We start from the raw sequence: 17,067 nt of genomic DNA, 5'->3' as shown, positions 1-17,067 counted from the left end.
AATCCATTGTTCAAAACAGATCATCTGACCTTTGACCTATTTAGGCCTATACTACAGTAAAGCAGTGATTGGTTAGTGATCAGTTAAGCAATTCGTGGAATATGAGGAGTGTGTGTGTGACCTGGTGAATAAGTGTAGCATTTTGATTGGTTGTGTTTGGAAAAGGAAAGCAAGTCACTTCCTGTTAGATTTTTGTGTTTTAGGTTGAGAATTGTGTGTAGTGTTTTGAAAAAAAGTGTTTAATGCAATTGAAAACTGAGTCAAAGGCTGAGAAATAGCTCATGGTTTTGAAGATTTGGTATGTAGTTTTGCACTTTGAGTGAGAGGTTTCAAAAATCGTGTGACATGAAAAGATTTTGTGTGTAAGCAGTTGGAAAAAACTGTAAAGTTTAACTGCTTACACACATTTTCAAAACTTTGCCTCTTTTTTTCAAAACTTTACACACAATCCAAGAATTGCACACACAAAATGCCTCACATCTCTTGCAAAATGAAGCACTGCATTCAAAATATCACAAACACATTACATTGTTGCAAACACCTTTGCCATAATATTATATTTTTGGATATATCATATACACATAGTTATTCAAAACCTAAAGCTCTTCTTTCATGAGCTCCTATGTACATTACAAGATTAAAAGTAATTGGCAGAGAGATGTTGAAAAATTCACGGTAAACACGAAAGCAAGCAATTTCTTTTTTACTGTAAGCATTTGTGGTTGTGAATACAGTAATACACAGTCTGAAAAACCTATTACTTGACCTTTGGCCTGTTTATAGGCCTATTCTAAAGCCATGATTGGTTGGTGTTAAGTAAAGCAATGAGTGTTTGCACATGTGAGGAGTGTGTGTGAGGAGTGTGTGTGAGTGTGTCTGATGAATTAGTGTGGCATTTTGATAGGATGTGTTTGAAAAAGGAAATCGAGATACTTCCTGTTAGATTTTGGTGTGTTTCATAGAGAATTGTGTGTTGTGGTTTGCAAAAAGTGTTTTACGAAATAGAAAACTGAGTCGAAGACCGAGAATTAGCGTATGGTTTCGCAGATTTGGTGTGTGGTTCTGGTGTTTGAGTGTCAGGTTTCAGAAATTGTGTGACAAGTAAGGATTTTGTGTGTAAGCAGTTGAAAAAAACTGTAATACCAGGTGTAAACAGGGCCTTTGTCTGGGACGTCCTGGACCTTCTTCACTGAGGTTGAATCTCTCTCCTTAAAGTATTTATGATCCGGTAAATTAGTTTAGTAAATTAGTTAGTTATTAGTAAACAACCGGTTTGGCCATGGGACCCACATTTTCCCATGGTCATTAAGCCCGACCCAACTTTTTTAGGAATTTGACCTAATTCCTAAAAAAATATAAAAAGTTACCTTAAATAATACACAATCTATACAAGTTGTAAGCATATATGTGACCCTGGTTTACAAAACAAAAAGAAGTAAGATATTTTCAGAATAAAAAGAGAGGTAGACGAGAAGAAGCAGAAGTGAAGAGCAAAAACAGACTCATCATAGTAGGCTATCAGATATCATGATTGTGTCACAGTTGTGTAACGGCTAGGTCGGCGTGACTGGTCAGATGCTATACAGTTGCAAAAATAGATAGACAAGGTGTTTTTGACACCATTAAATCAGTTTTTTTTGGTGATAAAGCTGATTTCTTTTGTGGGCAATTAAGCTTTTTGCATTTATTCAAAATGCCTCAGATCACTCGCACAATAATCACAATAATCTAGAAACAATGTGAATCAACACCACAACAACAGAAGCAGCAAACCTTGCAAAACACATTTGTCACTGCCAAAACCTTTGGCTGTACAGAGCATAACATGATGTCTTTTACATGCGAGACTGGTAGACTCAGCTAGAGTCTGAAATGTTGTTTCTTCCTTCCCGAATGCAAATTTCAAGTGCCATCCATGGCTTGAAGTGCAGCACAGGTGCAGTTCCCTGTCTCTAAACACTTCACTCTCTTCATTAAAGAGAACGGCACTTTGAAGATCTGGCCTTTTAGATTGGCTTCACACTCACAAGAACATCTAATGAGCTCAACAAGTTCTTCTGCTGAACACACTTGAGAGTGTCAGTTTGTTTGCCACTGTATTTATCGTTACATCCAGGGCTTGACATTCACTTTTTTGCTCACCATCCACTGTGGCTATAGTGGTTTTCCAAAGTTACAAGCCACTCAGCATTTTCACCGGCCACAATTTTGACATAAAAACCATGGGAAAAAACTGCCATATAGATATTGGCAGTTTTAAGATATTGGCAGTTTTAAATTAAATGATCTCATAATTTGGCAGCAGGTATGTCACTGCTGTCACAAAGCAGTCATATGATGGTTCTAAAAAGAACATTATTTTGTGTATTTGGTTTAATGCAATGTGTTTCCGCAGTTTTAGGTTAGAAAAAAAAGTCTTTATTTTACACATACTGTACATTATTGTTGCTCCTCTATGCCCCGCCTTTCTGAAACGCGTCGATTTTTACAAAGATCATCGTTCTGAAAAGCGTGGTGTGCTCTGATTGGCCAGCGATCCAGTGCATTGTGATTGGCCCGAAAACCTTAAGCGTATGACGGAAATGTCACGCCCCTTACCATATTTGGAACATCAGCTCCCAAAGCAATAATGACACTTGATAATGTCGGAACTACCCATAGACAGTATATAAACTGGACACAGCGACCCCATAGGTTTCAACGGAGAAAAGTGAAGTCAATTAGAAGCACTAACTTCCTGAAGGCTGAGCGACTGCGCAGACTCAAACTGAGCTTGACGACGTAGATGTGACGTGAGCAACCGTCTGTCTTCTAGTAGCTGTGCCAAGAGAAATCTGAATCATTCCCTTCCGAAACTTGCAGAGACGGAGAGTGTGAGTAGGAGGTGTCCATGAGCTAGGAGCAGGAGCAAAAAGTATTCTGATTAATTATTTTGTCATTTTGCCTCCACGTCCCCCCGATTGCGCGCAAACTTCTCCTCCTGTCCATACGGTAATCTCTCTACTGTGCGACAGAGAGTCGCAGAGAGTCGGTTATTGGTCGCAGAGAGTCGGCTATGACGCAATCGTTAGCCTATTTTTACAAAAACTGCATCTACGGGGCCATAACGTAAGATACAAGGTAATGGAGCCTTTTATACATTTTCGTGTTTCTTTAGAAATAAATAATGGACAAATGGAGTCTTTAAACACCTCAGATGTAAAGTTATTCGCTGTGAACGCTGTGAATTTGAGTGACGCCAAAATGAATGGGAGTCAATGGAATGCTAACAGAAGGTGATGGTCCGCTAATCAATGGCGGCGCCCGGGGAAGCTTCAATATTTTATGAAACCGTGCCCCCCTGGAACTACCTTATCAATTCGAGCCTGAATCTGAACCGGAAAATGCAGATGACCAAGCTGATCGATCAACTTTGCCAGTGCGACTGGACCAGATCGTATCAGATTGGTAAGGTTTTATTTCATTGGGGATATAATTACTGATTATACTGTCTTTTTACGTGTCGCGCCGTGCTACGGGTGTGAGAACACTATAAACATAAAACCATGTCTGCATTTGTGATCGTAGATACAAGCGCTAGGCTATACTGCTCAAAACTCGCGTTTGAATAGTCCGTAGCAAATTCTTAAAATATGAAAACTTACTTACAGGCTGTGTCTGTGAGTCAGAAGCGCCAGACTGTACTTGCAAAGATGGATTTGCATACTTTTTAGAAGCAGCGCATTTGTGCCATACCTGTCAACACTCCCGTTTTCCCCAGGAGTCTCCCGTATTTCACACCCATCTCCCGCCCCCCCTCCCGTTTTGTTATTTCTCCCGTGAAACTCCCGTTATTTGTATGGCCCAAATGTCGTTATATGAATAATCACATCAATATATTATCAAGGTTGTCCAGTTGCCAGATCTTGTATGAAACCCATCCCACTCGCGCAATCAACACATCATACAAATTTCAACCCATTTGTGAGCTCAACCTGGCAACCTACAACCCAGTTGTGCCGTCGATATCTGAGCAGGTAGTAGACGCGGGAAGTTGAATAAGCGTTACTGGTAGAAATGGGAAAAGACTCCGTGTTAAGTAAATATTTAACGCAATTAACGCAGCATCCGTTTTTTCTGTCATCCTTTGGCTGCATGGCGTTACATTATATGATGCGCTTTTATTCTTGCGAATGCTTTTAAACCATTCAAGTCATATCTTAGGCTACTTATTTTATAAAACTTTAAAAGTGGAAAGCGCATCACTCATTCCTGGGAATACATTTGACATCGCAACCTGACCTTGACGGAAATAAATATCCTACGCCAAAAGTAGGCTACCAGAGAAAAAGTCTCAGCTGTGCTCAGATTTGTAAACCGTACAGTTGCTTTGGTTTTTCAATCCGTACCCGTTTCGCCCCGTGGCCGTGACACAACAAAAATAGGGACACCCGAGAAAGCCAAAATAGAATGCAAAATTTATTAACAAAATAGAACTATACAGAAAAAAACCAACGGTAACAGTGAACAAATTCATAATCCGTGCACGCTTCCGCAATCATTGTTTTGTAAATCGTTCTTTCGCAATAGTTGTTTGTAATATTCAGTTCCTGTGAAATACTGTTCCAATAAGTGAAGTTACACAACAATATGCTGATTGATTACATAACAATATTTGGATGTAATATTCAGTTCCTGTGAAAATCTGTTCCAGTTAATGGAGTATACACAGGTGATGTGTAATATTCAGTACAGTAAACTCCACCCGCTGGAACAGTTTCTTACAGTAACTGAATATTACACAACATCACCTGTTCAGTTTTGAAAACTGTAGCCTACTCACAGATTTGTGGCCTATACCTTATTTTAGAAATCTGTTTTTCTGTATATTGATTTGTTGTGTATTGTTAAGATGAATACAACTGTCTTAACTGAATTTTTCTATGATTTGGCGGTGGGGTGTGTAATGTATGAAACCGCATGTGGTTGAACTGAACTGAGCATTAACTTTTATAAAGAATATCTCTTTAGGTTTGACACTTTGAGTTTTGTAACTCAAAGTGTCAAACTCTCAGATCTTATACATGCACAAACAGCTGCATAACACACTAAAGAAAAAGGAAAACAAGAAATCGCATCATATGACCCCTTTAAAGGAACACTCCACCGTTTTTTCATATTAAACTATGTTATTCCCTTAACTAAGACGAGTTGATACATACCTCTCTCGTCTCAGTGCGTGCACTCAGTCGCTCTGGCGTGCGGCGACACTTTGATAGCACTTAGCTTAGCCCAGTTCATTCATTAGGATCCAGACAGAGATGAAGTTAGAAGCGACCAAACACCTCCACGTTTTCCCTATTTAAATACAGTTACACGAGTAGTTACACAACCAAGTATGGTGACACAAAATAAAACGTGGCGCTTTTCTAAGCGGGTTAAAAGGATAACTATAATGTATGGCGGAATAGCACTTGAAGTTGGGAGCACTTCGACTCGGCGCAGTAAAAAGCATAGACTGTAAAAAATATGGACAAAGCGTCTGTGACGTCACCCATAGACTTTCTGAAGAACGGTTTTGAAGCCGTTTATGGGGGGTATAATAGACAGTATATAAACTGGACACAGCGACCCCATTGGATTCAACGGAGAAAAGTGAAGTCAATTAGAAGCACTAACTTCCTGATGGTCGAGCGTACTGCGCAGACTCAAACTGAGCTTGACGACGTAGATGTGACGTAAGCAACCCGTCTGTCTTCTAGTAGCTGTGCCGAGAGAAATCTCAATCATTCCCTTCCGAATCTAGCAGAGATGGAGAGCGTCAGTAGGAGGTGTCCATGAGATAGGAGCAGGAGAAACTTTTGCTAAGTATTCTGATTAATAATTTTGTCATTTTGCCTCCACGTCCCCCCGATTGCGCGCAAGCTTCTCCTCCTGTCCATACGGTAATCTCTCTACTGTGCGACAGAGAGTCGCGTGGTTATGACGCAATCGTTAGCCTATTTTTACAAAAACTGCTTCTACGAGGCCATAACGTATGATACAAGGTAATGGAGCCTTTTATAAATTTTCGTGTTTCTTTAGAAATAAATATTGGACAAATGGAGTCTTTAAATGCCTCAGATGTAAAGTTATTCGCTGTCAAAGTGACGCCAAAATGAATGGGAGTCAATGGGATGCTAACAGCAGGTGATGGTCTGCTAATCAATGGCGGCGCCCGGGGAAACTTCAAAATAATATGAAACGCTGCCCCCCTGGGGGGTATGGGCGGCGCCATCTTGGAAAATCCTAACCCCGCCCACCTTCTGACGCAGCGCGCGTCACTCAGCTCGCTCTGCTACTCCAGTTATCTCTGTGTATATTTTAGGCAACGAAATATGTTATAAAACACCATACTAACTCTTTTCATTTTCATTTAAAGAAATCTTAAACATTATAGCCACACAAATGTGGTTCAGGCAACGCGTATTGATTATATTCACTGCACATAACGTTTGCCTATTTATAAAAAAACAAAATATAAAACACAAACCTGCCTCTTTTCGTTTTAAATATAATATAACAATATTAAACATTTTAATATGGTCCAGGCAATATGTGCATTTGTACTAAATAACAGATTTTGCAGTAAACAACTTTACAGATCATCTTCGTTGTATTAAAATTTAAAATGACAAAACTCAACCCAGTCTCTTTTTGTTAAATTTCACTTTTATTAATATTAGCCATTATAAAAGTATAAGTAAAAGGTACAAGAAGCTATACAAATAGAGCAAACAATTCAGTCAAACATACAAAGTCAGCGCTCTAGTCTAACCATACAACGGTAAAGTTAAATAGCTTATAAAGTTATGAAACTTCCCCACAGCCTAAACGATTGCCTAGGGAACAAATTATAGATTCACGAGACCAAAAATCACCCATTAGATATACACAAGACGAATTATATCTCATGTTTAACCACTACAGAGACGCCAGAGTCCGCGGCAAACGCCAGAACGACTAGCCGAGGAAAGGCTGTTCCAGGCGGGGTACATGAGCGCCGAGCGCCCGGTCATCGCGGGATCTCACAACCTGGATAAAATTTTCATAAATCTTTATAAATAAACCACAGATTTGAGCTTTAAAAAACTACATTCTCGCTGTGTACTGTGTGCAACTACATTTCATGATACAGAAACAGTAGTATTATATTTCAACTGTGTTAAAAAATGGCGCTTCTTATGTTGTCATTCTCCTTGGCGCAGCCTAAGCTGTCAATGAAGCTGTCAATCAAAGTTAACCACGCCCTTATTTGTCATACATTTTATATCTAAATACGATCTAAACTAACGAGTCAGAAAAAAATTCACCCCCCTCACAGTTGTCAGGCACTCGGAAGCTATCGAAAAATACAATAAAAGTCCATGGGACCAACCTGTAAAAACATGAATTTATGCTGTGAAAACGGACATTTTAACATGGGGGCTATAGACATTTGCTCCCTTTTGGGACCTTCCTCTAGCGGATTTTTGATGTATTGCAGTTTTTCGCACTTCCGGGTAGGCTTCATTTTTCAGATTAGAATGTTGTCGCTTGGTAAAAAGTCATGCCTGAAAAATCCTCTCCCTCTCACTTCTGTCATTAGAACCAACGTGACTTTTTACTGCGCCGAGTCAAAGTGCTCCCGAGTCCCAAGTGCTATTCCGCCATACATTATAGTTATCCTTTTTACCCGCTTTTTAAATCCATTATACTGTTACACATGCGTTTTCTTTCTCAACTGTTTACGTTCACTTAAAACATAAATTGTTTACGTAAATTCTCATCAAGACCGGCGTTTTAATATTATTTTGTGTGTATTTGACGGTTTAAGCAATGCAATAAGCATAAGAGTCGGCTTAATGTGCACGCACTTTGGGTGTGAGCAGAAAATATGCAGGAATGAGTAAAATACGTGCAGTCCCTCGCCGAAATTCAAGCCCTGTAACATCAACAATATTTGCTGTCGGAGAGATGAGAGAGAGAGAAAGAGCAGCTGGTATCGTGTGTCTATTCTGTGGGAAATTATTATTGTAAGCGTTTCAGATATTTCAGTATCGATATGTATTGAAAAATCTATATTTTTTGACAACACTACATTGCACTTAGTTTATTATTTCAGATGCCTTTTTAAAAGACTACAACTGAAAAATGTATATTATATAAAATTCAAGCCGCCAAAGTGGCTAGTAGGAGTGACTGCGTTACACACCACTGATGAAACACACCCAAGGTCTGCCCTTGTTACACCACTGTCACCAATGGAGAGTAATTTCACTTATAATAGCAGTAATTTCACTTAATTTCACTTAATTCAAAATGACCACAATTAGCATAAGAGGTTATCAAGTAGGTTTATGTATATTTTGTGATGTTCTTGCTTCACAATAGCATTGCACAATAATGAAATTTTTCCAAGTGATAAAAGTCAAAAGCAATATGAAACATCATTCAAGGCTATGCATAGCTTTATTACACAGTCTGATAAAGTCACACTTCATCTTTAAATATTGTTTTGTAAATTACACCTCTAACAGGTCAAACTATCTAGATCATAACTCCACTTATCTGATATACATGACTAGTTATGTTCATATAATTTTATTATGTTGTAAGTTATATTGCATCAAACAAAAATATAAAATTACCTGTAATAAGTTACATAAATATTGCTACATTTCTCTTAAGGTCACAGGCTGAAACCTTTTGGTTTTTTTTAATTCTCAAAAAAACACAAAAAAACAAACACAAAAAACAGGAAGGACTCAAATACATCAGCTTATTTATATCAGGGCATTTCAGTGTGAAATACTAGGAACTTTTATAAATGTTAAATGAAGGATATTAGCAGTGATGAGTGGTTATGTGAGAAGAATGTGATGGTGGATTATAAATGGTTATCCGAGGCCTTAGTCTCCCTAGGCCATTCCCATTTCCCATTTAAACCGCAGTGAGGAATCTGCCATCTGGGAAGAGTAGACGTCATCCACGAGACAACTCTGCTCCTCAGTCAATATGTTCTTCCAGTCTCCGACTTTACCTGAAAGATACACGGATTGTAGTGTTCAGATGATTATAAAAAATATATTTTATAAAATATGACACAGAAGCACTATACACTGCCCAGACAAAAAAAAAGTTGCTGTTTGGATTTAAATAGGCAAATTCTTAAAGCCCCCCTGTGGTGAAAATCAAGCTTTTAATGTTGTTTATATGTCTATGTGGTGTTTTTAATGTGCTTCAAGACAAACCATGTGTAAATTCATAAGTCGACAGCATTGCTGAGTATTTTCTCCTTAAAACTGCAGTGAACCAAAGACAGTCTCAAAAACACGCTTTGAAATCGCTGGTGTTTCTGACGTCACAAACTACCTTGTAACCAATCAGATCAACGTGTGATCGTCAACCAGTGGATCTCTGAGCTGAGCGAGTGAGTGGAGGCGGGGCTCATTTGCATATTCATAGATCCATGTATACTCAATGAGGCGAGGGTGTCAAGTTACACTCAAGCTATTTTAAGGCATGAATATTGTCAAGGAAAAACGCTTAAATATGTCATTTTGGTGATCAAAGATGAGTTTTTAGGGATAAAATGATTGACTACAGGGGGACTTTAAGCATTTGCCTATTTCAATTCAATATAATAAAAAGAGGATCTACAACATACTAATACATTTTTGTGGTCTAAAAGCAGGTGTTTCACTTTCATTGTTCAACCCTTATACTGGTAGCATTTAAAAAAAAAAAAAGGTCTCCAATATGATTATTATGACTAATGAATGCAGAAAACCAATTTCCTAGTGTTTTTCAATGTGTGATTTCACTTAAATGCAGGATTATATACACTGACCAAATTTTCAAGAGTCTCTACCTGGATCATTATTGCAGTGATTATTATGTTTCTAGCATGTTATATGTTTATAACCCTAATTGATGGAGTGTATAGCTTTTCATTTCTTAGACAACCATGCATGAAGAATATCATGGATAAAAATGTCAAGATTCATCAGGCTCAAACTGTGAAAGAATGGTTGCATAAAGAGGTGCATCAATTTTGGGGAATTTTTGTCAGTCAAGAACTGTTGCCAAACAAATAGCATTATAGAAACATAATAATCACTGCAAAAATGATCCAATTATGGGGCCCTATCTTGCACCCAGCACAATTGACTTTGTACACCGACGCATGTATCATTCCTATTTTGCACCCGACGCACAGCGGACTTTTCCCTCCACAGACGCACGTCGGTAAATTAGGGAATGAACTTGCGCTCCCGGGGGCGGTTCAGCGAAAATAGGAGGCGTGTTCCGGCGCAAACGTTCCCTGGTGCTATTTTGCAGTTCCAGAAAACAATTCGGCCACAGACCAGGAAAAACCTCGTCTAAAGTCAGTGTGTTTTCAGTGGCGCGTTCAGATGCTATTTTAAGGGCGCATGCTTGGCCATAATGTAGCGTGTGCACAACGCTCATACACTTTGCTTCTCTACTCTACACAGACACAGTTCACATTTTTGCAAACCATACATAATTACAAGGAAAAATATTACACTTGAGGGAAATCATTGTTGTGTCCATGAAGATGTGAAAAAATAGGCATAAATCTAGCTTACACATTTACCCAAATTATCATACGCCTGTTTAACCGAAGCTAATTTGGGTGTGTTTCTCCATCCCCATACAATGTCACTTCTCTGTGTTTTACGGCCCTGGCGAGAACGTCTGTCTCCTCGGCTGTGAACCGCGTCTGGCAAATCCGCCGTTATAATAGCCATCCGCCATGGAACAAACGCGCCTGCTCTTAAAGGGAATGTGAGATGACGCTCTGATTGGTTTATTTCACGTTACGCCCAAACCACACCTATGAGTAATGAAGCTTCTTCAGACCAACACATTTTAGATTTGTTTCGGGTGCAAGAGTCATTTATCCCGCCGGTATAATAGCAACAGCGCCCGAGATCCGCCCACAAAGATACTTGGATTTTGCATTTGATACTTGCGTTTCAGAACGTTAAAATAGGGCCCATAGACTCTTAAGCATTTACCTATTTCAATTATTTTTATTTTTTTTAGCCGGGCAGTGTACATTTAGTCATGATTATATTAATTTTAAGCCCATTTGCTATTCTCTCGTGACATGATTATATACTAATGTTTGAAGAAAATGAAGTATTTACATACCTTTCCTCATGAACTTGCCCTTGCTGTGGTCCATGATCTCCTGAGGGATGAGGGTGTAGTTCACCATGGCATTTTCCTTCATGCTATTGAAACTACAGTACTTCTGAGCAAGCATCAGCTCATCCTCAGCTAAAGGGCACTGCAGGAATCGACTCACTTTCTGAAGAGCCCCATGAAGATCCTGATAAAATACAAATGTTTTAAACTGAAACTGCTTCTTTAAGCACACAGTATATGGTCACGAAATTAATGATTTCTGATAATGTTATCATACCTGCCACATTTCCTCATATGTGATGAAAAGAAAGTTCTGAATATCTTTTGAGTGACTGGTCCAGCCCTTGACATGTTCAAACCAAGAGCCATAATGCACTGATGGATGAAAAGCACCATCAATTTTATAAGGAAAAGAAAGTGGAATATCATGCAATTGATGAAAACTCAAACTGGTAATAACGGACTGATAATGTAAACTTAACTAACCTGTTCCCTTCAGGAAAGCACTCAGAAACTCAGAGAAAGAGCCTGGGTCAGGCAGAAAATTGGCCATCTTGTGGAAGTGATAATATGAAACAGCCACATCTTTGAGATTTCTGGCCACATATATAACCTGAGGAAAGTGTTATGGCAATTAATTTTGCTTCATGTAATGTATGTGCTTGCATGACAAAAGTTTAGTGGAAAATTACTGTGTACTGTGTGCAAATGTCAGCTACGAGCCAAAGATGTCTTTGCAAAAAAAGGTGTTGCATGTCTACTCGACATTCTGACATTTTCATTGCAGTCTCACCACTATATACATAATTTCCACAACACTTGACACTTGGCAAAGCTTTAATAAGAATACATTTATATTCAATTCATACAATGAAGACTATGCAATATTTAAATGTCTGTACTAATTGTAACTATATGTTAAATAAACCTATTGTACCTGAAAAACTTTATTTAATTCATATTTTTGTTATATCGTATTTGTGAACATTTGTCACTTGCAAGCAAATTCAACAAAGCAAGTATAGGACGGGACTAGTTTTCTAAACGACATTTAGAACATCGACGAACGGTTTGAGTCGGTCCCAGAGCGAAGCGACCCGGAGGGGTTACACAAGACACAGGTGCAGGTAATCAATAACCATCGAAACTAACAAGGGAAACTATAGAAATAGAGGCAAAGAGGAACTAAATATCGGAAGTGAAAACCAGAAATAGCAAGACAACAGAATATCAAAATAAGAGTCCTTGAAAAACAGCGGAAATCGTGATTCGACTCCGTGTGGGAGTGCATGTTTTCTAGATGTGGGCATTAAATGATTTATAAATTAATATTTCATAAAAATTTAGACCACTTTTTTCCTATTTTATTTTCCTATGTCATTTTAAGTTTTTATTATTATCATTATTTTTTTTCGTTCTATTCTATTTTTTCAATTCTATTTTTTCTATTTTATTTAAAGTTTTTATTATTATCATTATTTCTTTTTATTATTATAAATAAATACTCTTTAATTCAAGATTTTTTTTGTGTGTGGTATACTTGTACACGTGTTTGAGTGTGCACTTAATTAAGGTTATAAAGAGTTGTACCTTATTTCACTAAGTTTGTGTCTGACGAAGACCTGACGGTTGAAACGTTGCAATACATACTTTTCTGGAGCAGTCACATCAGTGTGCGGATATTATGTTTGTTTTTTGGCTTTACAGATCGATACATGCATGTTTGCATGCATAACGTATGATGTATGTCTTTTAATGAATTATAAACTTCACATGAGTTTATAGAACTGGCTGTGTATGATAAATCCACATAAGTGAGCAGAGAAATTTTGACTAGTTTCTTACCTGACACTGATGCTAGAATTGGCAGTCTAAGCAGTTTCAGCGATTTCAGCGATTTATCCTATATTTATTAATTTTAGAATTTTATGTTTTCATTCAATACCATCCATATTGAAATGAAACGAAAGATTGGTGCTCAAACGGTAGCTCAGGTTGGTCAAAAAACACATGAGGAGAAGCGTTAGATTTCTCAGAGGGCCGTTGAGTTTGCTGAAAAACACTAGGTAATTTGCTTCTGGAATTTATACTGAGGTTGTGTGAGAAAAACACAGAAATGGCAGATTCAGATTCAGAAGTATGCATGTGAAACACAATTTTCGGTAACACTTTATTTTACAGTGTCCTTGTTACATACATTACTTGTACTTACCATTGTAATAACAGTAAATTATGCATAATTACATGCAACTCAACCCTCAACCTACCCTAACCCTATAGTAAGTACATGTAGTTGCTTTATATTACTCAGTACTTAAATATAATTACACTGTAACAATGACACCTTAAAATAAAGTGTAACCCAATTTTCTCTAACGTCCTCCTGGAAAACTAGTCCCGCCCAAATATAGGGAAAATGTGTGTCTTGTCCATCACTCACCTTTGCGTTGGATTGTTTCAGGGCCGGGCCCAGCAGGTCATAAGGCAGATGTGTCGTGATAATGCGAGGCCCGCTGGAGAATTTCAGGACTTCAGGACAGTAGTACTGCTCAAGCCACGGGGCACGGGCCCAGTTGGGCTGATTTTGGGCTATAGTTGGGTCCCCTTTACTCAAAACTAAAGTGAGGATTTCCTGCATCCATGTGGTTCCTATGAGCCAAGGGAAAGACATCAATAATTATCTTGCCTGGGAAAAAAAAGATAGATTACTGCACAAAACAGGGCTGGGTGGTATGACGATATATCGTAACCACCTTATAAAATGTCTATCGTTAGAGATTTTGCTATATCATGTATATCGCGGTATATAAATATATATAGCACTATTGACTGATGACACGCATGAATGAGAATATAAAGAGCGTGCCTCATGTTAAAAAGAGTTATAAGAGCACTATATCCTGAAACGTGCGCACAGAAAGCCGCCTCACATTTAGAAGGCGATTCGTGAATTTGGGACGTGCTCGATGTTTAAAAGTGTTATTAAGCACAATAAGCAGTGATAAAGAGCTCAATGCGGTCACACGCACGAGTCTCTTCTCTTTCACGTCTTATTGCACTTGAATGGTCGAATACTCACGTATTTATGTATGTATTCATGTGAACACAGCCGGTATGTGTGTCAGTGTAATTGATCTGTGCATTCGGTCTTAAAGTGACAGTAGCCTAATAAACCTGCTGCTCTGTGTCATTAATGTGAATCAAACTAAAGAGAAAATAACTTACTGCTCTTGTCTTGTTTTAGCTTTAATAAGAATAGGCTACATTTATATTTAATTCATACAATAAAGACAATGCAATTTTTTACTTTTTACATTTGATTATTACATTTCTGTATTTCTGTACATTTCTCTAACTACGTTGGTAAGGTGCACAACTGAAGATGTGTCGTAAAGGAGGAAACGTTACTAAATGGTCACTAACGAACCGATTTTTAGATTTTAGATTCACTAACGATTTTTTAAAATGTTTTTAAAAGAAGTATCTTCTGCTCACCAAGGCTGCATTTATTTGATAAAAAACAATAAAAAAAACCCCAGTAATATTGTGAAATATTATGACAATTTAAAATGACTGTTTTCTATTTTAATATATTTTAAACTGTAATTTATTACTGTGATCAAAGCTGAATGTTCAGCATCATTACTCCAGTCTTCAGTGTCACATGATCCTTCAGAAATCATTCTAATATGATGATTTGATGCTCAAGAAACATTCATTATTATTATCAATGTTGAAAATAGTTGAAGTGTACAATTTTTTTTCAAAATTCTTTGATGAATAGGAAGTTCAAAAGAACAGCATTTATTTCAAATAGAATATTTTCTAACATTATAAATGTCTTTACTGTAACTTTTGATCAGTTTAACTCATCCTTGATGAATAAAAGTATTGATTTATTTGATTTCTTTCCCCCAAAAATCAAATTAAAATTCTTACTGACCCCAAACTTTTGAACGGTAGTGTTTAATGTTACAAAAGCTTTAGATTTCAGATAAATGCTGTTCTTCTGAACTTTCTATTCATCATAGCATCATGAAATAAAAATGTAAATAACTGTTTTCAACATTGATAATAATCATAAATGTTTGAGCATCAAATCATCATATTAGAGTGATTTCTGAAGGATCATGTGACACTGAAGACTGGAGTAATGATGCTGAACATTCAGCTTTGATCACAGGAATAAATTACAGTTTAAAATATATTAAAATAGAAAACAGTCATTTTAAATTGTCATAATATTTCACAATATTACTGTTTTTTGTTTTTTTTAATCAAATAAATGCAGCCTTGGTGAGCAGAAGAGACTTCTTTTAAAAACATTAAAAATTTTACTGACTTTTGAACGGTAGTGTATACATACATATATATATATATATCGTTATCGTGAAATAAAATTTCTCATATCGTGAAATAAGACTGGTCATATCACCCAACCCCTAGCACAAAAATTAGATTAATGAAATACACAACCCAAGTAAAAGAAGAACTAAAGATGAATAAAGAAAACGTATTTCATTATTACCTGATTTTGGGTAAGTGACAATTACAGTGTCTGTGTCCTGGAACTTGAAGTTGGTGGCATAACTCAGCGAGTCTTGTGTATGCATGTGCCCAGGGAACGTGATGCCGTGAAAGGTTTCGGTGACGTCTAGTCGAGCCATGTCTGCACGTGTGTGAATAAATGTCTGCAGATGAAATATAGAGCAGAGTCTGACAACGCTGTCATTCTGTCAGCTTATAAAGGAAGAGAAAACGGAACTTGCGTGTGAAAAAGGGGAAGTACAGAAACTACCTGAGAAACCGGTTACTGTAAAAATTCCAGGTAAAAACTGGTCAAGGGAGTTGTTGAGTTGAAATGTAACAGATAGGCCATTTATCTTTACAAAGCCTTGTTATTATAAGATCATCACATCGTATGACATTAATGATGGTTGCTTGGTTTCCCTTTTGACCTTGTTAATCTTTGACAGTTTAAAGTTCATCAGTGATAATTTTATTCAGTGACAGTTACAATACAGTCTGCTTATATGATGTCAAAAATACACAGATTTTCTCCAATGATGGAGACAATTGGGTAACACTTTATTTTACCGTGTCCTTGTTACATTATGTTACATGTACTTACCATAGTAATAACAGTACATTATGCATAATTACATGCAACTAACCCTCAACCAAATCCTAATCCTACCCTAACCCTAAGTACATGTAGTTAATTAATATTACTCAGTACTTAAATACATAACTACACTGTAACAATGACACCTTAAAATAAAGTGTAGCCGACAACTGTTTATTTTTTTGTAACGTTTAAGGTCAGATGAAGATGAAGATGCAAAAAGGCTCCAAATTAATAGTGCTTAATAACATAATACAAACTCGGGTAAATCCACAGGAAAATGGCAACAACAGTTACCGGATAATGAACTGCAAACAAAGAGGAACTTAAATATACGGCGGTAATGAGCTCATGTGTGAACAGGAGTGCTAAAAACTATAGAAGCTTGTTTCCGCCACAGAATAAACATTTTTAAAAAGATAATTGCAACTTTTTATCTCACAATTGAGAGTTTACATCTCGCAAATCTTACTTTTTTTCTCACAATTCTGACTTTATAACATGCAATTGCTGGTTCATATCTCGCAATTCTGACTTTATATCTCACAATTCTTACTTTACATCTCAGAATTCTGACTTTATATCTCACAATTCTTACTTTACATCTCGCAATTCTTTTTTATAACACGCAATTGGGAGATATAAAGTCAGAATTGTATTATATAAAGTCACAATTGCGTGTTATAAAGTCAGAATTGCGAGATATAAACATAATTCTGAGGTGAAAAAAAATCAATACTTTCACTCAAGTAAGGAAGTTGTGTATT

General features: G+C 37.2%; 1 protein-coding gene across 3 annotated transcripts in view; it reads right to left on the bottom strand.

The window, feature by feature from the left end:
- Nucleotides 1–206: 206 nt before the first annotated feature.
- sult5a1 (sulfotransferase family 5A, member 1) overlaps nucleotides 207–17,067 on the bottom strand; it is a 37,210-nt gene continuing 20,349 nt past the window's right edge. Inside the window, exons 2-8 of one of the 3 annotated variants that reach the window (XM_084110384.1) lie at nucleotides 15,704–15,866; nucleotides 13,616–13,824; nucleotides 11,662–11,788; nucleotides 11,453–11,550; nucleotides 11,179–11,359; nucleotides 7,432–9,040; nucleotides 207–380 (exon numbers count right to left, since the gene is read on the bottom strand). In XM_084110384.1, coding sequence (XP_083966510.1) covers nucleotides 8,919–9,040; nucleotides 11,179–11,359; nucleotides 11,453–11,550; nucleotides 11,662–11,788; nucleotides 13,616–13,824; nucleotides 15,704–15,842 — 876 coding nt within the window. In that variant the 5' untranslated portion in view covers nucleotides 15,843–15,866 and the 3' untranslated portion in view covers nucleotides 207–380; nucleotides 7,432–8,918. Of the gene's footprint in view, nucleotides 381–7,431; nucleotides 9,041–11,077; nucleotides 11,360–11,452; nucleotides 11,551–11,661; nucleotides 11,789–13,615; nucleotides 13,825–15,703; nucleotides 15,908–17,067 lie in introns of those variants that run through there. The other 2 variants (XM_084110383.1, XM_084110385.1) reach the window with 2 other exon arrangements.

The sequence above is a fragment of the Abramis brama genome, assembly GCF_963993115.1.
Source record: "Abramis brama genome assembly, chromosome: 3".
NCBI lineage: Eukaryota > Metazoa > Chordata > Actinopteri > Cypriniformes > Leuciscidae > Abramis > Abramis brama.
This window is presented reverse-complemented; position numbering and strand designations above follow the sequence as displayed.